Source organism: Taudactylus pleione, unplaced genomic scaffold, assembly GCF_031769625.1.
Source record: "Taudactylus pleione unplaced genomic scaffold, aTauple2 ptg000637l, whole genome shotgun sequence".
NCBI classification, from domain to species: domain Eukaryota; kingdom Metazoa; phylum Chordata; class Amphibia; order Anura; family Myobatrachidae; genus Taudactylus; species Taudactylus pleione.
In genome coordinates this window covers 4,667,501-4,691,305 of record NW_028285039.1, presented here as the reverse complement: position 1 = coordinate 4,691,305, position 23,805 = coordinate 4,667,501, and the positions used below count along the sequence as shown (strand labels likewise).

Here is a 23,805-nt window from a genome sequence, read left to right as displayed (position 1 = left end):
TTTGTCACTATTTGGAAGGATAGCTTTAGTTAAAAGTGTGGTGTTTCCTAAACTCTCTTATCTTATTCAAATGTTTGTTACCTAACTCCCTAACTTTAATGAATGTGGAAATATGCACTAAAATGTTCACCAAATTTTCGTGGAAAGGGGTCACACTGAAATTGCTCTGGCTAAATTGCAACTTCGGCACTTTAGGGTTTCCTAATATTATAATGTTCACAAGACCAGTTCACTTTCGCTATATTAGTGACTGGTTATTAGATAGGGAAACATACACCCATGCTCCTACTGAAAGGGCGATGTTTGGCTCATTTTCAGCGGCAGTTCTTATTCACTCCCCTAAGACTCTTATGCCCTCTTGTATATCGTCTAATATTTTGTTTTGGGACACTTATAGCTTGGAAGGCTGTCTGTGCTAGCACTTCGAGACCATTTACTTTTTCCACATATATTCCATTTATGGGTAACCCGTTATTTATACCGGGTTGAATAACATCATGTTTCAGGTCTGGAAAGATAAAGGTATAGCAAAAATCAAAAATGTTTTTGACCCGGGTGGCGTGGTCTTCTTCTTTAGTACACTTAATAGTCAATAGTGCATTCCAATACAAACAATTCTACATGTTTCTTCAGATTGTTCATTTTGTTCATTCTATTAAAATGACAGATGGTAATATTGTGGACCCGATTCAAAAGCTACTTTCATTCATTTTAACTTTCCCCTATAATACTGAATATCTTAGTTTGGAAGGATATAATTGGTAATTCTTATATTAAGTTTTGGAAACAAACGGTTGCCTCTTGGAGGAAAGATGTGCCAGAGATTACCTTAGAAGAGGTGTTATTATGATTCGTCCCTATGGTACCTGCGTTGTTCATGCTTACCAGAGGTGCATATTAATACTATAAACCGGGTATATATTTCTCAGGCACGTAGGAGACATATGGTACCAGAGGAGAAGGGTGACTGTTTTAAGTGTAGGCGCCCGAATGCAACGTTTTTTCATAAATACGTACATTTTGGGGGAAAGTGATACATTTTATTAATGATATTTTGCATTTGCAGGTTAAAAGTAATACGCTGGCACTTTTGGGTTGAGTGGTATTTGGCAATTTTGTTGAGTGGGATTTGGGCCTAGATAGGAAAACCATTATACTTTTAATGACCATCATAGTTACAGTTGTAAAGAAGGTGATTTTATGCAACTGGACTTCTCCAACACCCCCTTTTTTTGGGCTCAGTTCGGTCTATATTGCTTACCACTCTTTATTATGACAAACAAGCAATTCTCCCAGATATCAAGACAGGTGTGTATTCATTCCATAGAAAATGGGTCACTTGATTTCTCTACAAGGTCAAATATTATGAAGGTGTTTAAAACTACAACCTGGTACTTCCATTGTACGTTATCAGAAATGATGGTTCCAATTGAGGACCTAATATATATATATAATGTTGTCTAGCCTACCCTGGGTTTCAGTCGTATTGTGTGTAAAATTGCATTTAGATAATATTTGTTTTTGATTCCCCTGCGGTACTTACCCCACTCCTACTCTTCCCTATTCCTACCCAGATATGTATTTTGTATTTTGTTTTTTTTCATGGGTAACATTTCTGTTTGTGAGGTTATGACCTCTATAGAAGCGGCATTATTGAGGCAACTCTGTCATTCTTTAGAGTGTTCTTGATGATACCTTGGATTAATAGGTATTTTGTATTTGGATAGTATTATTTTTGTATACTGTAAATATAGTTGCTGGTATAGTTTTTGTTGTAAGATTTTGTTATATTTGATATAATACAATAGATTTCAAATAAAATGAATACTTACTAATGCCAACAGTTTGCTACAGTACCTGACCAACAAATTGCTGAGATACACATCAGAGTGTGCTAGAAGCTCAGGAGCAGAGAGCGACACCCCAGGCAGAAAAGAGGAACTGCACACGTTATGACAGGTGCAGGGTGCTAGAATGGACACTAGGATATTCTCCATACTGTATTTCCTAAAGCAAAATATTTTTCTGCATGGCAATACGTTTACTGACATTGATGTTGGCCATGATTCTCCATGAAAAATAAATTTTACAAACCACTTTATAGTGGATAGCAGATTTGTAAATATATAGCTGTGAATCTGTTAAACGGTTTATGTCATTTTATTTGTCCTACAAAAACAAAACATATTTCTGCATTTTAAGCATTGCCTCTTAGCTCTAAGAAAGTGCCATTAATTGGCAGTAAAACAGCCAATTACATAGCAAATTTATTAGACTCATCTGGGTTCCCACATGCCTCAAATCTTCCTGTGATACAAAACAGGACATTTATATTTGCTTTTACAATGTAGAAAAATGACACTCCAGTAGTTTTTAGCTTTCCTTTATCTTTAAATCACTGTTTACTGCTAAAAAAAAAACACCCACAGAATACGGTGGATGGCCTGAGATGTCCACTGAGGTTGTCATGGAAACCATAGAAGTCAAACTAGGAGAAATATATCAAGAGCTAATTCATCTTCAGGATTCATAAAAGCAAGACGAGAACAGGGGGAAAAAGTGTCACTGTAATTTGAATCCACAGCAACCCAATGCACTTTGAAGTAAGCTTTTGCTTTAAGTCATTACACTCCACAGAAAAACATTTTATAAACTGTTCTTCCAATTCTTCCTTAGCCTTAGTAGCACAAACATAAACAATGGAGATGTCTTAGAACAAATTGACTATATCATCTTCAGCATTAATACACAGAAATAAAGCAGGATTTCTTGAAAATAATATGCAAACTGACTATGCAAATGAACTCTAGACTTTCTACTTCATTTCAAATTACATTTTCAGTCCACTCATCCTTCTATAATCTCATAGTGATTTTCATTTAAAAGAGCTAAACAGAGATGTGATTACTTTAACAGGAACTAACACCAGACAATTAAATTTTGAGGTGTTGATAGATAAAGCAATGTTTTCATTTGCATAAACACGATGCCAGGAAATGTAACCTGTAGCAAGGCTTCACTTGGAAGACTTGTGCGTTTAACTTTGGTTAATTACCACAAGTACCTCTATTAACTTTTTAATAATCAGTGTCAAGGTTTTGCTGGAGGCTGCTTCCTAAAAAACCCCCAAAAACTAAACACACAAAAAAAAACTATGTAAACCTCAGAAAATGCTGATCTCACTTCACAGGAAAACAGATTCATTATTGCAGATAATCAACTGCTAAGTCCAAAATCAATTATGCTTTGCTAAAATCCCATTGTTAAAGATTGGATGGCCAGATGTGGTCTATTCTTCTCTTCCAAGTCACACTGCCTGCATGTAAAACAATATCAATTTTATTCCTTCTCAAAGACAAGTAGCAAGGAGGGGCCGCCAATGGACGGTGTCTAATGAAAACCAGAAATTGATTTCATGTGACACACTCACGTACATGCAAGGTTAGATGATCTACATAATCGTATGGCAGATTATAAGGATACTTCCCAGTTCCCTCTAGGCCTAATACTCATTAGGCCTAGAGGGAACCCCATTTAAAAGGCTAATCATCAATGACATGGAAATAGCTATAAGTCAATGAACAAATGCTACTGTATGTTGTTTTGTGCCTTGCATAATATTGATAAGTTTACTAGAAGTTTATAAAGAATTAAACCATTCATATTATTAATGAGCAACACTAATAAGACCTGTGCTTCATTCTTTTTTTATACGCTGCCACAAGTGATCCTCAGTGCCTTACAAAGTACATAAACCAACAGTATGAATAAAACGACTTACAGTACAGAACGTTGCAGGACATGTACATGCTACATGCAAGGCCGGTTCTAGATATTGTGGAGCTCAGGGCGAAAGTTCCCAGTTGCGCCCCCACCCCCTCCTTATTTTATAGATGGTGTTTGCGCTTCCGGCAAGGGGGCATGTCCTTGAGGGACACCCCAAATACATCACACTTTGGGGCGTGCCCAGCACTTACGGAGGTGCTGGGCTTCCCCCAAGCTCTCCCCTCACAGTGAATAATTGCTGTACACAGTAATGCACCTTACACATTATGCCACATGCAGTAATGCCCGTTATAACACATTATGCTACACACAGTAATGTCCTTTATAACACATTATGCCACATGCAGTAATGCCCTGTATAACACATTATGCCACACGCAGTAATGCCCTTTATAACACATTATGCCACATGCAGTAATGCCCTTTATAACTCATTATTCCACACGCAGTAATGCCCTTTATCACACATTATGTCACACGCAGTAATGCCCTTTATCACACATTATACCGCACGCAGTAATGCCCTGTATAATACATTATCCCCAATTCAAATTACAATAGTCCCTTACTCCTGTTATGACACACAGTAGTGCCCCTTTTACACAATGCCCAAATTAGTGCCCATTATACACAATGCCCACAGAAGTAGTGTCCCTTACACAATGCCAACAGTAGAAGTACTCCCTACACAAAGCCCCCGGGAGTGTTGCCCCCTATGCAGTGCCCCCAGTAGTGGTGCCCTCTATGCAGTGCCCCCTATAGTAGTGCCCCCATTAGTAAATGCCCCATTAGTAATGCCCCCATTTGTAATGCCCCCTATAGTAGTGCCCCCAGTGGTAGTGGCTCCTATAGTAGTGCCCGCAGTGGTAATTGCCCCATAGGTAATGCCCTCTATAGTAGTGCCTCCAGTAGTAGTGCTCGCAGTGGTAATGCCCCCTATAGTAGTGCCCCCATTAGTAATGCCCCCATTGGTAATGCCCCCTATAGTAGTACCCCATTAGTAGTGTCCCCAGTGGTAATGTCCCCTATAGTAGTGCCCCCAGTAGCAGTGCCCACAGTGGTAATGCCCCCATTGGTAATGCCCCCTATAGTAGTGCCACATTAGTAGTACCCCAGTGGTAGTGGCCCCTATAGTAGTGCCCCCAGTAGTAGTGCCCGCAGTGGTAATTCCCCCTATAGCAGTCCCCCATTAGTAGTGGACCCTATAGTAGTGCCCCCAGTGATAGTGCCTCTAAAAAAAAAATACAGTTTAAAATACAAACACAATACTTACCTTAAGCCCCATTCCTGCGTCTGCTGCCGTCCGGTCTGACCACTCTTCGGATCAATGAGAGAGACGCTAGTGTTCACTGGGGGAGCTGAGCTCCGGCTTTTGGCTGTCGTCGCTGCGGGGAGACAGCCGGGTGCCCACTGATTACAAAATGTCAGTGGGCGCCCGGCATATGGAGGCTCCCCGAGGCGGAAGGAGGGTAGGTGCGAGTAGGAGTGTGGAGGCGGCCACTAAAAAAAATAAAAACACCAGACTTTTTTTTTTTACAAGGACTCAGAGGCGCCCTCTAGGGGCCGGCGCACCAGGCGATGGCCTTGTTAGCCCGCCCCTAGAACCGTCCCTGTGTACATGGTTTATAAACATTGCTACGTCGGCAGTTATACTATCCAAATAAGCAGGTTAGGTGTAGCTGTAGGCAGTGGGGAGAAAATTATAAGTGAGGAAAAGAAAAGCACATGAGGGAAGAGGACATCGCTCATGAGAGCTTATAGTCTAAAGAGAAGGGACAAACAGGGGTGACACAGAGGGAAGAGACAGTGAGCAAGGAGCATTAATATAGGGTTGTCTCACTATGTTATATTCTTATATAATGTTTCTAATATTAACTAATTTTTGTCCCACTTTTGTATTATCATGTTTTTTCTGTGCTCCCTTTGTGTTATCATACACAGTAATTGCTGTGCCTACTTTCTACTATAAATATAATTTTGCCCTCTTTTGTACTATTATCTCATATATGTGCCCCTACGTGTTATTACAGTTGTGTCCTCATACATTGACTGACTTTAAGCCATACGGCCAGGGGCGCTGAGAGGGGGGAGCGGGTACTAATTGCTGACACCTCTCCCGCCACCTCTTACCTCTCAGCAGCCCAGCACAAGCTGTTGTGTGCTGGGCTGCAGTGGGAGACTGGTCACTGCTGCTGAGGGGGGAGGGGGGATACAATCACACTGATCTCCCCCCCTGGATTTGCCCCGGGTTGAGGGGCTCACAGCATCCCCGTCCCCAGCTTTGCAGCGCTGCAAATAGATTTTTTTTTCTTCAATTAGGCCACACCACCTTCCCCCCAGGCTGACTCTCTACGGCCCTGCATACGGCCAGCGCCAGAGGCGGATTTACCATTAGGCAACCGATGCGCCCGCTTAGGGCCCGTCGGGTTCCAAGGGGCTCATGGGCGGGCCCCACTGAAATCCAGCCCTGGAAAGAACCCTGTGTTTGAACTGCTGCTGCAGAGACACATACACACACATGCTAAACTACCAGCGGTGCAGCCGTGGTGGTATACTGGGGCCCCTGGGTCTGACCGGTCTAACGACTCATCCCTAAGAAGAGGAGCAGATAGACTGTGTGCAGAGCAGCAAGCCCGCCTGGCCAGCCCGAGCCCAGCACCAGCCAGCAGCCCATTAAGAAGTCAGAAGAAAAAAAGTGAAGGAGCAGGTAAGTAAAAAAAGGGGGGAGCAGGTACAAGTGAAAGGGTGTGGGGAACAACAGATTGATAGATTTATATACATGAAGGGGTGGAGGGGACGAATGATTAAATATATACATGGAAGTGGGTACAAAAGTTCATTAAGTTTATATACAGTAAGTGAAGGGTGGTGGGAACAAATGTTTGTATACAGGGGTGGGGGGAATATAAAATTTATATAAGTGATGGGGTGGGGGGACAGACAATCATTAAAAAAAAATTAGTGGGCGGTTGTAAGAGAAAAAAAATATATTACACATATTAAGTCATTTTATTATACATTTAATATTACCACCTGGCATGTAATATAGTCCTAGTGATTGCTAGTGCGTGAGATAGTCTGAGCATTAGCACATAACAGTGTAACATCCCCTCCCCCCTACACACAGTAGTTATTTGAAGTTCATCTTAAAAGAAGAAAGAAACCCACCACCAGATGATGCTCAAATCGACAGACCATTGATTTGTCCGCCCACCACCAGGAATGGTAAGTCAGACTTCCATATATATTGTGTGTATATATAAACTATTGTTGCAGGTCAGGAGATAGGGGGTAGGTGTGTGTATGTTGGGGAAGGAGACGCCCACTGCCTGCAGCTGTCACCCACTGCCTCTCCCTGATACCCACTGCTTCTTCATGCAATCCCTGCTTCTTCCTGTCAACCTCAGTCACCTTCTGCCTTTCCCTAGTCACCCACTGCTTCTCGCTGTCACCTATAGCCTCTTCCTGCCAATCTCTGCTTGCCCACTGTCTACCCAGTAATTGCCTTTTCCTCTCCACCAAGTCATTAGCTATTGTGCAGGTTATTTTTTTTTCTGTTCACCTTCTCCTGTCTCCCTCTGTTCTTCCCAATTTCCTTCTGTCTCACCATGTTCTTCCCTTTTCATCCTGTCGTCCTCCAGTTTCCCTCCCCCTTTACTGCAGTCTCGCCCTATTTTTCCCCTTTCCTCTGTATATATATATATATATATATATATATATATATATATACAGTATATAATGTGATCTAGTAACACCCACTGTAATAACTGTGCATATATTACAGTAGGTGTCACTGCAGCAAGATACACACATCATATTACTGAGTGTGTATACAGTATATATATATATATATATATATATATATATATATATATGTATATATATATATATATATATATGCAGTTCCTTGCAAAAGTATTCACCCCCCCCCCCTTGGCTTTTTACCTTTTTTGCTACATTACAACCTGTAATTTATTTATTTGTTTAATCTGAATTTTATGTGATGGCTTTGCACAAAATAGTCTAATATGGTGAAGTGAAATGAGAAAAATATATATAAAAAAGAATCTTTATAAATAAAATTCTGAAAATTAGCATGAGCATATGTAATCACCCCTTTTGCTATGAAGCCCCTCAAAAGTTATGGTGCAACCAATTACCTTCAGAAGTCACATAATTAGTGAAATGAAGTCCACCTGTGTGAAATCTAAGTGTCACATGATCTGTCAGTATAAACTAGGGGTGAGCGGGTTCGGATTTCTGAAATCCGAACCCCCCCGAGCCCCCCCGATCCGAGTCCGATCCGAGTCAGGCTCGACTTTTCCCGCCTGACTCGGATCTGACATCGAGGCAAAACGTCATCATCCCGCCTTCCGAGTCTCGCGGGTTTTGGATCCTATATAAGGTACCCGCGTCGGCGCCATTTTCTCACTCGGCTGTGGACAGTGAAGAGGGAGGGTGGGAGTTAGTGCTGTGTAGTGTAGTGTAGTGTAGTGCTGCTGTTGTCCACTACTTCAAAGTCCATAGGGGCTGGCTGTGTTGTGCTGTGCTGCTGTTGTTAATAGGGGCTGTGTCCACTACTTCAAAGTCCATAGGGGCTGGCTGGACTGTGTTGTGCAGTCAGTTCTCCATAGGGGCTGTGTCCACTCCAAAGTCCTGTGCAGTGTCCCAGTCCTAAAGGGGTGCTGTAGTGTTGTCCAGGGGGTGCTCTGTCCATCAGGGGTGCTCCCCCCAAGTGCTAAAAAAATAATATATTTTCTGTGTTTGTGAATTGTGTGCGCAGTAGCCGCACGTGCATCAACAAAGTAGTGCCAAGCGTGCGCCTGTGTCATAAGTAAAGGGCCGGCTGGCTTGACCGTTAAAGGGTGCTGTAACCCCCGAAAGTACACTCCAGTCCAAACCAAAAAAAAATTATTTTCTGTGTTTGTGAATTGTGTGCGCAGTAGCCGCACGTGCATCAACAAAGTAGTGCCAAGCGTGCGCCTGTGTCATAAGTAAAGGGCCGGCTGGCTTGATCGTTAAGGGTGCTGTAACCCCCGAAAGTACACTCCAGTCCAAACCAAAAAAAAAATTATTTTCTGTGTTTGTGAATTGTGTGCGCAGTAGCCGCACGTGCATCAACAAAGTAGTGCCAAACGTGCGCCTGTGTCATAAGTAAAGGGCCGGCTGGCTTGACCGTTAAGGGTGCTGTAACCCCCGAAAGTACACTCCAGTCCAAACCCAAAAAAAAATTATTTTCTGTGTTTGTGAATTGTGTGCGCAGTAGCCGCACGTGCATCAACAAAGTAGTGCCAAGCGTGCGCCTGTGTCATAAGTAAAGGGCCGGCTGGCTTGACCGTTAAGGGTGCTGTAACCCCCGAAAGTACACTCCAGTCCAAACCAAAAAAAAAATTATTTTCTGTGTTTGTGAATTGTGTGCGCAGTAGCCGCACGTGCATCAACAAAGTAGTGCCAAGCGTGCGCCTGTGTCATAAGTAAAGGGCCGGCTGGCTTGACCGTTAAGGGTGCTGTAACCCCCGAAAGTACACTCCAGTCCAAACCTAAAAAAAAATTATTTTCTGTGTTTGTGAATTGTGTGCGCAGTAGCCGCATGTGCATCAACAAAGTAGTGCCAAGCGTGCGCCTGTGTCATAAGTAAAGGGCCGGCTGGCTTGACCGTTAAAGGGTGCTGTAACCCCCGAAAGTACACTCCAGTCCAAAACAAAAAAAAATTATTTTCTGTGTTTGTGAATTGTGTGCGCAGTAGCCGCACGTGCATCAACAAAGTAGTGCCAAGCGTGCGCCTGTGTCATAAGTAAAGGGCCGGCTGGCTTGACCGTTAAAGGGTGCTGTAACCCCCGAAAGTACACTCCAGTCCAAACCAAAAAAAAATTATTTTCTGTGTTTGTGAATTGTGTGCGCAGTAGCCGCACGTGCATCAACAAAGTAGTGCCAAGCGTGCGCCTGTGTCATAAGTAAAGGGCCGGCTGGCTTGACCGTTAAAGGGTGCTGTAACCCCCGAAAGTACACTCCAGTCCAAACCAAAAAAAAATTATTTTCTGTGTTTGTGAATTGTGTGCGCAGTAGCCGCACGTGCATCAACAAAGTAGTGCCAAGCGTGCGCCTGTGTCATAAGTAAAGGGCCGGCTGGCTTGACCGTTAAAGGGTGCTGTAACCCCCGAAAGTACACTCCAGTCCAAACCAAAAAAAAAATTATTTTCTGTGTTTGTGAATTGTGTGCGCAGTAGCCGCACGTGCATCAACAAAGTAGTGCCAAGCGTGCGCCTGTGTCATAAGTAAAGGGCCGGCTGGCTTGACCGTTAAGGGTGCTGTAACCCCCGAAAGTACACTCCAGTCCAAACCTAAAAAAAAATTATTTTCTGTGTTTGTGAATTGTGTGCGCAGTAGCCGCACGTGCATCAACAAAGTAGTGCCAAGCGTGCGCCTGTGTCATAAGTAAAGGGCCGGCTGGCTTGACCGTTAAAGGGTGCTGTAACCCCCGAAAGTACACTCCAGTCCAAACCAAAAAAAAATTATTTTCTGTGTTTGTGAATTGTGTGCGCAGTAGCCGCACGTGCATCAACAAAGTAGTGCCAAGAGTGCGCCTGTGTCATAAGTAAAGGGCCGGCTGGCTTGACCGTTAAAGGGTGCTGTAACCCACAAAGTACACTCCAGTCCAAACCAAAAAAAAAATTATTTTCTGTGTTTAGCCGCACGTATATATCAAATCGATATAACATAAATGGAGGACCAAACTTTCTCCGATAAAAATAAAATAGAGAAAGATCAAGAACCACTTCCTCCTAGTGCTGAAGCTGCTGCCACTAGTCATGACATAGACGATAACATGCCATCAACGTCGTCTGCCAAGGCCGATGCCCAATGTCATAGTAGAGGGCACATACAATCCCAAATGGCAAAGTTCAGGAAAATGACCTTGAAAAAGACATTTAAATCAGCTGAAGAGAAACGTAAACTTGCCAATATGCCATTTACGACACGGAGTGGCAAGGAACGGCTAAGGTCGATCCCTAGTATGTTCATGACTAGTGGTTCAGCTTCACATGACGATGGAAGCACTCCTCCCACTAAAAAAATCAAAAGAGTTAAGCTGGCAAAAGCACAGCGAAGAACTGTGCTTTCTAAGAAGATATCACAAATCCCCAAGGAGAGTCCAAGTGTGGTGGTGGTTGCGATGCCTGACCTTCCCAGCACTGGACGGGAAGAGGTGGCTCTTTCCACCATTTGCACGCCCCCTGCAAGTGCTGAAAGGAGCACCCACAGTCCACTTGCTGATATGCAAATTGAAGATGTCACTGTTGAAGTACAACAGGATGAGGATACTGGTGTAGCTGGCGCTGAGGAGGAAGTTGGCGAGGAGGATTCTGATGGTGATGTGGTTTGTTTAAATCAGGCTCCGGGGGAGACAGTTGTTGTCCGTGGGATGAAAAAGCCCATCACGGTCATGCCTGGGCAGAAGACCAAACATTCCACCTCTTTGGTCTGGCAATATTTCTATCCAAATCCGGACAACAACTGTCTTGCCATATGTACCATATGTAAAGGTGAAATAAGTAGGGGTAGGGACGTCAACCACCTAGGAACATCCTCCCTTATACGGCACCTGCAGCGCGTTCATAAAAAGTTACTGTCAAGTTCAGAAACTTTGGCTCAGACCGTAAGCAGTCCAGGGACACCTAAATCCCGTTGTCCTGTTGTATCCAAGCGCCTGCAAACCACACCGTCAACTCCCTCCTCGTCAATTTCCTCCTTAGTCAGGATCGGAAGTAGTCCTGCAGGCCATATCACTGGCATGACTGACTCTCCTATCCGGGATTCCTCCGGAGGATCCTGCATTGCTACGCCTACTGCTGCCGCTGCTGCTGTTGCTGCTGCTGCTGGGAGTCGTTCATCATCCCAGAGAGGAAGTAGGAACACCACTACTTTTACTAAACAATTGACCCTCCAACAGTCCTTAGCGAGGAGGATGAAGTACGACAGCAGTCATCCTGAAGCAAAACGTATAACTGAGGCCTTGACTGCTATGTTGGTGTTAGACGTGCGTCCGGTATCCGCCATTAGTGCAGTGGGATTTAGACAATTGATGGAGGTAGTGTGTCCCCGGTTCCAAATCCCGTCTAGATTCCACTTCACTAGGCAGGCGATACCGAGACTGTACAGAAACGTCAGAAAAAGTGTCCTCAGTGTCCTGAAAAATGCCGTTGTACACAATGTCCACTTAACCACGGACATGTGGACAAGTGGAACAGGGCAGACTAAGGACTATATGACTGTGACAGCCCACTGGGTAGATGTATCACCTTACGCAGCAACAGCAGCAGCGTCACCAGTAGCAGCATCTCAGAAACGCCAGCTCGTTACAAGGCAGGCTACGCTGTGTATCACCGGTTTCAGTAAGAGGCACACCGCCGACAACCTCTTAGAGAAACTGAGGGAAATCATCGCCCAGTGGCTTACCCCACTTAGACTCTCCTGGGGATTTGTGATATCTGACAACGCCACCAATATTGTGCGGGCATTACATCTGGGCAAATTCCAGCACGTCCCATGTTTTGCTCACACAATAAACTTGGTGGTGCAGAATTTTCTGAAAAGCGACAGGGGCGTGCAGGAGACGCTTTGGGTGGCCCGAAAAATTTCTGGCCACTTTCGCCATTCAGCGACTGCGTGCCGAAGACTGGAGCGCCAGCAAACACTCTTGAACCTGCCCCGCCATCACCTGAAGCAAGAGGTTGTGATGCGGTGGAACTCAACCCTCTATATGCTTCAGAGGATGGAGGAGCAGCAAAAGGCCATACAAGCCTATACATCCACCTATGACATAGGCAAAGGAGGGGGTATGCACCTGACTCAAGCGCAGTGGAGAATGATTTCCGTGTTGTGCAAGGTTCTTCAGCCCTTCGAACTTGCCACACGTGAAGTCAGTTCAGACACTGCCAGCTTGAGTCAGGTCATTCCCCTCATCAGGCTTTTGCAGAAGCAGCTGGAGAAAGTGAAGGAGGAGCTAAGACGGAGCGATTCCGCTCGGCATGTGGGACTTGTGGATGAAGCCCTTCATTCGCTTTGCCAGGATTCCAGGGTGGTCAATCTGTTGAAATCAGACCACTACATTTTGGCCACCGTGCTCGATCCTAGGTTTAAAGCCTATGTGGTGTCTCTCTTTCCGGCCGACACAAGCCTGCAGAGGTGCAAAGACCTGCTGGTGAACACACTGTCAGCTGAAGCGGAACGTGACACGTCAACGGCTCCTTCTTCATTTTCTCCCGCAACTGGGGCTGCCAGGAAAAAACTTAGGTATCCTAAGCAACCCGCTGGCGGTGATGCAGGGCAGGCAGGACCAAGTTTGGACATCTGGTCCGGACTGAAGGACCTGGCAACAATTTCTGACATGTCTACTGTCACTGCATATGATACTGTCACCATTGACAGAATGGTGGAGGATTACATCGGTGACAGCATCCAAGTAGGCATGTCAGACAGTCCATACCTGTACTGGCAGGAAAAAGAGGCAATTTGGAGGCCCCTGTACAAACTGGCTCTATTTTACCTGAGTTGCCCCCCCTCCAGTGTGTACTCCGAAAGAGTGTTTAGTGCAGCCGGGAACCTTGTCAGCGAAAGGCGTAGGAGGTTGCTTCCACAGAATGTGGAGAAGATGATGTTCATCAAAATGAATTATCAGCTCTTCCAGGGAGACCAGCCTCCAGAACGTACAGAGGGACCTGTGGTGGTGGATTCAAGTGGGGACGAGTTAATACTTTGTGAGGATGAGGATGTACACACTGAAGAGGGTGAGGAATCGGTGGATGAGGAGGATGAGGATGACATCTTGCCTCCGTAGAGCCAGTTTGTGCAGGGACACATTAATTGCCAGCTTGTTTTGTGGGGGCCCAAACGAACCAATCATTTCAGCCACAGTTGTGTGGCAGACCCTGGCGCTGAAATGATTGATTTGTTAAAGTGTGCATGTCCTGTTTATACAACATAAGGGTGGGTGGGAGGGCCCAAGGACAATTCCATCTTGCACCTCTTTTTTTCTTTGCATTATGTACAGTTTGGGGCCTAGTTTTTCTAACTGCCATCCTGTCTGCCACTGCAGTGTCACTCCTAGATGGGTCACGTGTTTGTGCCGCCCACTCGTGTCGCTTAGCATAGTCATCCAGCTACCTCGGTGCAACCTTTTGGACATAAAAACACTATTGTGAGGTGTGAGGTGTTCAGAATAGACTGGAAATGAGTGGAAATTAAGGTTATTGAGGTTAATAATAGCATAGGAGCAGAAAAACCTACAAATTCTGTGATTTTAGCTGTTTTTATGCTTTTTTTCAAAAAAATACAGATCCAAAACACAAAACCCAGAACCCAAAACACGGAAGGGTGGTTTTGGCAAAACCAATCCAGATCCAAAACACGAAGAAAGATCCAGATCCAAAACCAAAACACAAAACACGAAAAGTGGCCGGTGCACACCCCTAGTATAAACACACCTTTTCTGAAAGGCCCCAGAGGCTGCAACACCACTAAGCAAGAGGCATCACACCATGAAGACCAAGGCGACTCCCCAAATGTATGGAGGAAGGTGTAACTTTTCGGCCACCAAGGAAAACGCTATGTCTGGTGCAAACCCAACACATCCCATCACCCCAAGATAATCATCCCCACAGTGAAACATGGTGGTGGCAGCATCATGCTGTGGGGATGTTTTTCAGCAGCAGGGACTGGGAAACTGATTCGAGTCGAGGGAAAGATAGATGGTGCTAAATACAGGGATATTCTTGAGCAAAACCTGTTTCAGTCTGCCTGTGATTTGAGACTGGGACGGAGGTTCATCTTCCAGCAGGTCAATGACCCGAAGCATACTGCTAAAACAACACTCGAGTGGTTTAAGGGGAAACATTTAACTGTGTTTGCATGGTCTAGTCAAAGCCCAGATCTCAATCCAATTGAGAATCTGTGGTCAGACTTGAAGATTACTGTTCACAAGTGGAAACCATCCAACATGAAGGAGCTGGAGCAGTTTTGCCTTGAGGAATGGGCAAAAATCCCAGGGGCAAGATGTGGCAAGCTCATAGAGACTTATCCAAAGCGACTAGGAGCTGTAATTGTCGCAAAAGGTGGTTCGACAAAGTACTGACTTTAGGGGGGATGAATAGTTGTGCACACTGAAGTTTTCTGTTATGTTGTCCTAAATGTTGTTTGATTCACAATATAAAAAAACACAACTTCACAGTTGTAGGCATGTTCTGTGAATGAAATGATGCACACCTTCAAACAATCCATTTTAATTCCAGGTTGTGAGGCAACAAAACATGAAAAATGCAAAGGGGGTGAAGGCATACAGTATATATACACAGTTCTGTAGTGTAGGCACTCCCATTCAGATGTATCATTTGCCGTGGTGCTCGCCCAGTAGGTAAAATAGCAAAAAGACGCAGCGTCACTTGGAATAGGACAATAAGGACGTCACTATAAAGTGGTCAACGTTTCGAGTTTATTAGCAAACTCGTCATCAGGACATGTATGTCCTCATGACGAGTTTGCTAATAAACTCGAAACGTTGACCGCTATGCAGTGACGTCCTTATTGTCCTATTCCAAGTCCGGAGAGTGACGCCGCGTCCTTTTGCTATATATATATATATATATATATATAATATTATGTTCGTGTGTGTATATAACATGATTTATGCACAGGAATGTTTGAGATAGAAGGGCCCTATAAGGTCTAAATTCGCCTCTGACCAGTGCGACTGAGATGCTTCAAGAGGAGTAGTGTACCATATTTTTCTGTACATTTTGCATTTTACTTGCATTGTAGATGCAGCAAAAAGTCGCTCACAGTGTACTAAAGATGCTAAGTATGCAAAATATGCAAAGACCACACATAGAAAGTCACAGATGAAGCACAACGGAACTTGGCGTGAAGAAAAGCAGCGGCTACTTGCATCGGTTCCTTTTTTACACAGATTCAGAGTCAGTCGCACACAGATGTACAAATGTTGCAAGCCACAGTAGTCAGTGTACATTGCTTTTAGTTGTTTTAATTATGCAAATAAGATGTACATTTTAAGCAACAATGACGCTCGGTGCAGCCGAGTCGCACAATAGCGCCGAGGTGCTATTTGGTGCGATTTAAGCCGCACTATAAAAGGACACATTTGTACATGCTATGCCCCTTTTTTTGGCAATATTACAAAATATTATTACTGTGGTTTTTGTTTCCTTTTACTTTGAGGGCAAGTAAGGAAAATAGCAACATCAGTATACTTCTACATCCTTTGGCTATGTCTCCAGGAAAAACACAAAACAGTTAATGTTTATCATTAATATCAGACTACCTCTACCAGTCACTCAGGATTTAGGGCCATATTCAATTTGAAGCTAAAAGCCCGAGGTCGGACTTTTCGCCATCATCGCCATTTTTCTAGGGGTTAAAGTATCGGGCGCATGCCCGCTTATCCCCATATTCAATTAGGAATCTGCAAAAACGGGACCCGGCGGAAAGGTAAGTATCGTAAAGTCCTGTCACTTTTGGGTAAATCAACCTGTCACCCTCCAAAAGATGGTCTAACATGGGGGATCACTCTGGGTAAACAGCCGCGGCAGGTGCATTAATGCGTCTTTGAAGAAGAGGTGAAGAATAGCATTTAGCTTTATTTTTTTGCAAAAATAACTAGTCCCATCAAATATGGAGTACATAAAAATGGGTACACACATATTTTTAAGTCCCTAAAGTGATTTTTAAAAATTCTTAAAAAATCCACCTGCCGCAACCACTCGCATTCTAAAAAACACCTACCGCATACTTGGGCACTCCACCCCCTGAGTCTATATCGCTAGTTTTTAAGTTTGTCCCCCAACTTTTTCTTTTTTTGCCCCCAAAACAAAACCACTTTTTTTGGGGTGTCCTATCTAACTTTTTAAAAATTTTTTTACATAGATTACTCTAAGAGAACTTTCCAAAGGCTGCAGGGTACTTTTTTTTATAATTCTGCACCCCAAAACCCCAATTATGCACTTTTTTTCGCCACCTATGCAGTGGTGAAAACTGATCTCCGTCTTTTTACAAAGACTTTTCACACCTGCGAAAATTCTTTGAAATTGAATATGGGGATAAGTGAAAATGGCGAAAATGACATCATCGACGATAAATTATTGCCGATAACGGACTTTTCACACCAAATTGAATATGGCCCTTAGACTAAACCGCACTGAAGTATTATGCCTGACGCCTGACACCTGACTCGATACTCGGCTCTGTAAAATCATAGCAGGTAGAAAAACTCATTTTTATTTTTAGGTTCAGTGTTCTTTTTAACAGTGACTCTTCAACTACAAAAACACAATTAAGTGTTCTTTTGTATGTGAAGCAATAACATAACATACCCTTTATGTAACAGAAACAACCCCTCAAAAAATTAAAAAAACAAAAAAAAACCAAAAAACAAAAAGCAATGCAGCATTTCATACACAGCAGTGACAGATTATTTGTATCTTGCCAGGAGCACTAAAGGTGCTGAATATAATTAGAATAAAAAATCTTTTTTTGTACATTCATTCCCTGACAACAATAAGTTGCATCTGGTCCTGTTTATTAAACCGCTAATGCAAGAAAATATTTTTAAAAGGGCACATGCTAAATATTTTAAAAGCATAGTATATTTTTGATTACTTTTGTAACAAGCTTTTATTTTCCTTCCCCAGTTTTCCTCCTTCAAAGAACAGTGCAGAATGTGAAATCAGTACACTTTTTTCTTCATGCCAAAGGCAGATAATACATTGTATTACGGTTTTGGAAACTATAATGAATAATTTAAATTCAGATAAAAATGTGACCAACAGAAATATGGTACAGAATGAATTTTGAAGTTTATTTAGGAAACAACTTAAAATAGAAGTATTACTAGATTTATATCTCTGAAAAACAGACTATATTTTTCACTAGTTCAATCTAATTTATGTTACAGATAGAATAAATGTGTTAATTTAAAAAAAAAAACATTTAAAACAACTAAATTCAGTTTTTAATAAATGCTAGGAGATTTTCAGTACTAGCAATAGTTTTATTATGCATGTTGAGGCAGGAGGATTAGTGTATTCATTTCCTTCCCCTCAGCAACTTGTATGTGACTTATAGATGGGGCTAGAAAAACTATAGCTAATCCATGCATTAGAACGTTCACAGGGCTGAGCCAGATAACTAGTGTGAGTCCCCACTGTTTTAGGGATCCGAGTAACCGCACTCACTTTTCCATGGCTGGAATAGTGGAGAAATCTGGATGTAAACTGATGAAAGTGCTTGTTCAATTACCTTTGTCTTATGCCCCAGTTTTCTGTTATTAGGGAAAAGGTGTTATTAGGGAAAAAAAAAAAGTACTTGATATCTGATATCTAATTCTAGAAGTAAATGGTTTCCAGTTATGATTATTTTTAGTTTGAAATCAAATATATACCTGAAAAGGTGTTCTTAAATCAGTGGCATATTATGCAGTGGGTTCTATCAATACTCTTTTTGAAGTTTACAATTGCTAGCTTAGCAAACTGCCTCTCGGTCATCTCCAACCTAGATGTCCCAACGCTTTCTCAAACCAAACATGTCCAACTTATTAACTTTTGCTGTGGTAATGTCACTACACCTACAGATGTGTCCACATACATCTATCCTCCATGCGCTACAAGTCGCCGAGCGTCTTTGCATACGACTTTTTACCTTCAGATGCATCTTATAGAACACGCAAGTAGCTTCTGCTGATTAAAATGATATGCAGCATGCCTATGTTCTTTGTGCGACTGCAGGTGTATCTGCATGTGAAATGCTACGTTACAGTGTCAACGGCTGTAAAACACTGTAAGGTAGCGCTTCGAATGTAGATACACCCGCATTTTATCATTTTAATCAGCAGAAGCTGCTTGTGCATTCTATTTGCACCGTTGTGCAAATAAAACGCATCCGATGGTAAAAAGTCACACAAAAAGATGCTGATCACTACCGAGTCATGCTACGGCATGGTGCGACTAGAAGGGCTGTTTATCGCGCAAGGAGACTAGTTGTATTTTGACACAGTCCGTAGAGCCCTATAAACTAAGGATTGTTTATAAATTGCACCTTAGAATGCCTAACATTATTAAGTTGCCAATTGCAAACCGATTGTAATGAACAGTTATTAACATACTTACCTACTTTTTCTTACTATTTTCTGGGAAGGGGGGACGTCTAGGTGGGAGGAGTGTTAGACAAAATGCTGTGATTTGTGGTATTGCATTGTGGTGGGGGAAGGGAGTAGAGCCATGATGATGTGAATCACAGCCAATCGTGTTATCACCAGCATCACCCACTTCACTGGAGAAGTGGGTGGGATGTGGTAGGGTTGTCTTCTACTTCCCCACATTGGGAAGTCTCTGGGATTTTCCAGGATAGTAGGCAAGAATGTATGAAAGTTATCTTCCATTGTCCATAAACAAACATATCAACAAATTAAATTTAATTGTAAACATCAGTTAAGCTGGGTACACACCTGGCCGACCTATCTAACGATTAGTAAGTACATACACACTTACCAATCATTCAGCCGATGTGTCTGTGCTGACATCATAACTGGGCAGGCGTTTAAGTTTGCCCGTCCAGTTGAGATGTAGAGACCCAGTCACCGACAGGTTCCTGTGTACGGGCTGTTGGCGGATCGCCCGCACACACAGCCAGACGGCATTGGCTGTGCTACAGGACAGTTGCAATATGTCTGTAAACAACGTTGTTATCGTCTGCACACAACTGGTGAAGCACTATAAAAATATGCCCGTTCATTGGAACAGGCGATATATCTGTCACTGTGTACCCAGCTTTACTCAGAGAACCATGGAGCTACTGCATTTATACTGTACCTGTTCTTTACACATATTAAAGTGACACAACTCTATCATTTTCACTTGGATTATGGTAATATGCTTTGACCACAGATGTCTTAATTAGTACCTCCATCAATTTGATTTAACCATCTAGACTCAAGCATGGATATCCTTAAAACCTGGACTGTAATCACAAAGTTTGGGAACCTCTGCTTTGTAGCTTGATTCTAATTTAGACAAAGCTACTATATAATTATATTAAACTACCTGTCTATAAAATGCCTAGTGATTCAACAGAAGCACAAGATCCCCCCCAACCCCTCACACACCGCATAGCCCCCACTGCCACCAAATGAGGAAGACATTGCAGTAATCTCAGGGGAGATGGAGGTGTGAAGAAACAAGAAGAAGAAGAAAAGTGGAGAGAGATAAAGGGGGAGAGAAAAAAGAGTGGGAGAAAGGAAAAGGGGGACAGAGAGAGAAAGAGGAAGAGGTGAGAAAGATATGAAGAGGGGGTAGAGAGAGGAAATATAAAGCCCATCATCACTAGACACAACAGCTACAGGTACCCATTCATAATTTTCTCTTTATACATTTTGTATGCTCTCATACCAGCGAATGATGGGTTCAAAATATTAGTTTGTATAAATGCTAATAGGAGCTCTCCTATTATCTATCCATATGGCCTCAATAGTAACGGCTGTATTCTAAGAGATACTGTAGGTAAAACACACACACATATACATACAGTACATACACATATACCCACACATTTATGAGCCTTTCTTAAGCCCTACTTAACTGAGCAATCACAGTTTGGGGTAAATTTACTAAGATGGGAGTTCTATTAAGAAGTGATGTTGCCTATAGCGCCGGACGTTCAAATCACGACAGCGGCTGCCCGACATGGGTGAAAATCCTGATTGTCCCCAGGTAAGTATGTACTAACCTAACCTCCCCCCCCAACCCTCCTTAGGGGTGCCTAACCCTAACCTTCCCCCCAGTGCCTAACCCTAATCCCCCCTCTAAGTGCCTAAACCTAACCCCCCTTCCCTGCCGCCTAAACCTAAGTCCCCCGGGGGGGGGTGCCTAACCCTGAGTCCCCCCCTGGGGTGCCTAACCCTAACCCTCCCTCCCCCTGGCCTAACCCTAAGTCCCCCCCGGGACCAAACCTAACTCTCCCCCCTCCCCGCGGCTGTCCTCAGCGGGCCTGGCATCACCTCGATCGGTATGCCGGGTGCCTGTCTACCGGCGTCGGTAAAAGCCGGGATAAAGCAGTCGGGAAGCCGTCCGTCGGGATTACGTCTGCCGGCTTCCCGACTGCATACCTAGCAACCAATTAGATTCCAGGTATTATCTTCGAGAAGGTGCTAGATAAATGAGAAGTAGAATCTGATTGGTTGCTATGGGCAACATCACTTCTTAAATAGAACTCCCATCTTAGTAAATTTACCCCTTTGTATTGTAGTGAGTAAGGAGGGGGAGCTGCTGTGAGAACTCAGACTACTATCACCTCTAAGTTACTTTATGCATAACACACAAGCAGATAGGAAACCACATTCAAACTTATGTGTCCACCAACATAAAAACACAATTAATAAATTGCAAATCCTCTTCTTTTCAATTGTGGAGTATTTATTATTTTTTTAATGTGTGGAATCCAGTTTTAATGCTTCATTTGTAGGGAATTTAGTTCAAATCTCTTCTCTAGGTCTCATCCAATGCGTTTATATAGATGGGTAGTCCATAATAATGGTTGTAGGTTTTTGTGGCTTCGACCAAAAATTACCTCTGGGTGTGATAAAAATGAAATTGGACTCTAAGGGGTCCATTAATCATCTGGGACAGAGTGGCCCCTAATAATTGCGTATCCAACTCACCGTGTGTAGCGGCTGTGCATCCTTAATTACCGGAGCAATTCAGTATTGCACCAGTATGGGGAGAACAGCCTCGAAAAGCACCTGTCCCTACCATCCCTAACACTGCTCCCGAAGCAGCAGCCTTACTTACCAGTGTCGTTCCGACTGACTGCTCATGCGTGAGCATGCACATGGTTCAGGAAACGCAGTGCGGAGGCTGCAGAAGGATCCCTTAGGAAGGAGCAGGGCTCCGGGATCTACACCACCTGAAGATGGCATTGGTTCCCCCAAGTTTTCAGAGTTTGCTGAATACTAGATGGCCCCATTGTGCCACTAATAATGAATGGGCCCATTACAAAAATATGAGGAAACTAGCCTACAATGGATGCAAGAGGCCTATAACGGATAATGAATAAGCCCATAAGCACAAATGGGACAGGGACTAAAGCTATCGTAGGCAATGTTCAGCACTCCAACTGCTGTGGAACTACAGACCCCAGCATGCCCTGCCGCAGTTTTAGCATGAACTAACAGCAAAACCGTGGCAGGGCATGCTGGGTTGTATTGTTCCTCAGCACCACGAGAACCACATGCTGCTTACCCCTGGACTAAAGCAAATGTTAAAATATTTTCTGTGCTGCACTGTGTATATAAATAAAGGATAATACATACATAATTTGGTTGGCATGATTACACTTAAAACACTGCACTTTTGAATGCAAAAACAATATTGACCCCGTCTTGTGCATGTTGGGGCTGATGTGGTGTGTACCTTGCATGTCTCTGCGCTGTGCAGGCATACACAAATATGGGCACATTGTAAGCATTTAGAATGCATCTCTGCGTGTGACTGAACTGGGCTATAGACTAGTGTAAGTGTGCCCTGAGGATGATGGTTGTCTCTGCGCTGTGCAGGCATACACAAATATGGGCACGTTGTAAGCATTTAGAATGCATCTCTGTGTGTGACTGAACTGGCCTATAGCGTATAGACTAGTGTAAGTGTGCCCTGAGGATCGCATGGATTGTAGGTGGCTGCACCACAGAAATGCATACAACTTTCCATAGGTGAAGTATATGCATTTATTTCTGTACATGCAATGTGGGAGCAGTTCTGGCTAACTTGTCTACATCTCTGCATCAGGCCCAGTGTGTCCAGGAGCAAGAGAGATAATAGGTACATTTCAGTTTCCTCTAATAGAAAGAGGCTGCTGTTTTGGGGTAATGGGAAGTCTGCATGTGTTGGGCTGTAGGAAAAGTAACTAGAGAGTTGCAGAATGCCAACAAATCATATTATATTGAAAATCGACCTGGAAGGCTAGTCTTCTACGCAATTATAGCTCTAGGTTCTGACATTGACTAAATTGTCTAGTTCTACTGCTATGTATTACCTTTAATATGCTATGAGACCATAAAGCAGATCCTAAAATTCAATAACATAAAGTGATTTGAAAGCTACATTCCATCCTACAAAGGTAGCACTGCGTGATCCTATATTAATATCCCCATGTCATTGTCATTTATATTGGTTTTCTCATTATTGGAATATATTGCCTCCCTGTCTATCTGTATTTATTCAATTCATTTCTGTGATTTATGCTAAATGTAAAAATGAAATACTCTGGGCTATGTGCACATAACTGAACATTTTTCAATTGTATCTGGTCAATAAGCATCTGTCACATATTTGTCCAAATTCTTTTAATAAAAAGAGCAACACATAATGTTCCTTTGGAGAGAAATAATGTTTCCCTGCTAACTGTACTCGTGTGAGTCAACACAGATAAGACTTACTCTGAGTTTTCTCCCAAACACAGTCACTTTGCCTTTTGTCTGTTCTTTACGTAGCCGCCATTCGATTGAGTTCAGCCCATTTTCCATGGGCAAAGAAATATTGCGCCTTCCAATTGTAGGTGTAACTGTGCCAGCCAAAATATGGGGTTCGCTGTGAAAACTGATCCCCATTCCATTGGCATAAAGTACTCTCAGTGTCCCATTACTGCATAACTGGTAGCTGTTCCTTACTTGGTCTGAGGAGAGAAAAAATATCACTAAGTACAGTAATATTGGCAAATTGCAGCCTAGCAGTGTTACTTACAATGAAAAAATAAATAAATAAATAAATATATATATATATATATATATCAAGTAATAAAATAAGGCACAGCTCAGTGTTGCTTATCCAAGAGAGCAGCTGTAAAAGGGGAGAATTGGTCCCCATATGATACAAAGGAAAAAACAGATAATAACAGTCCTCAAGGTGGTTCTATAGTTCCCACCTGTATGTGGTGTGAATCCTATTCAAATCAATTATTTAATAA

General features: G+C 43.0%; 1 protein-coding gene across 3 annotated transcripts in view; it reads right to left on the bottom strand.

Annotated features, from left to right (window-relative positions):
* Positions 1–23,805, bottom strand: part of TENM2 (teneurin transmembrane protein 2) — a 2,186,131-nt gene that overhangs the window by 27,595 nt on the left and 2,134,731 nt on the right. For all 3 annotated transcript variants that reach the window (XM_088454943.1, XM_088454942.1, XM_088454944.1), the window contains one exon: positions 23,279–23,514. In XM_088454943.1, the coding sequence (XP_088311069.1) occupies positions 23,279–23,514 (236 nt within the window). The remainder of the gene's footprint in view (positions 1–23,278; positions 23,515–23,805) is intronic.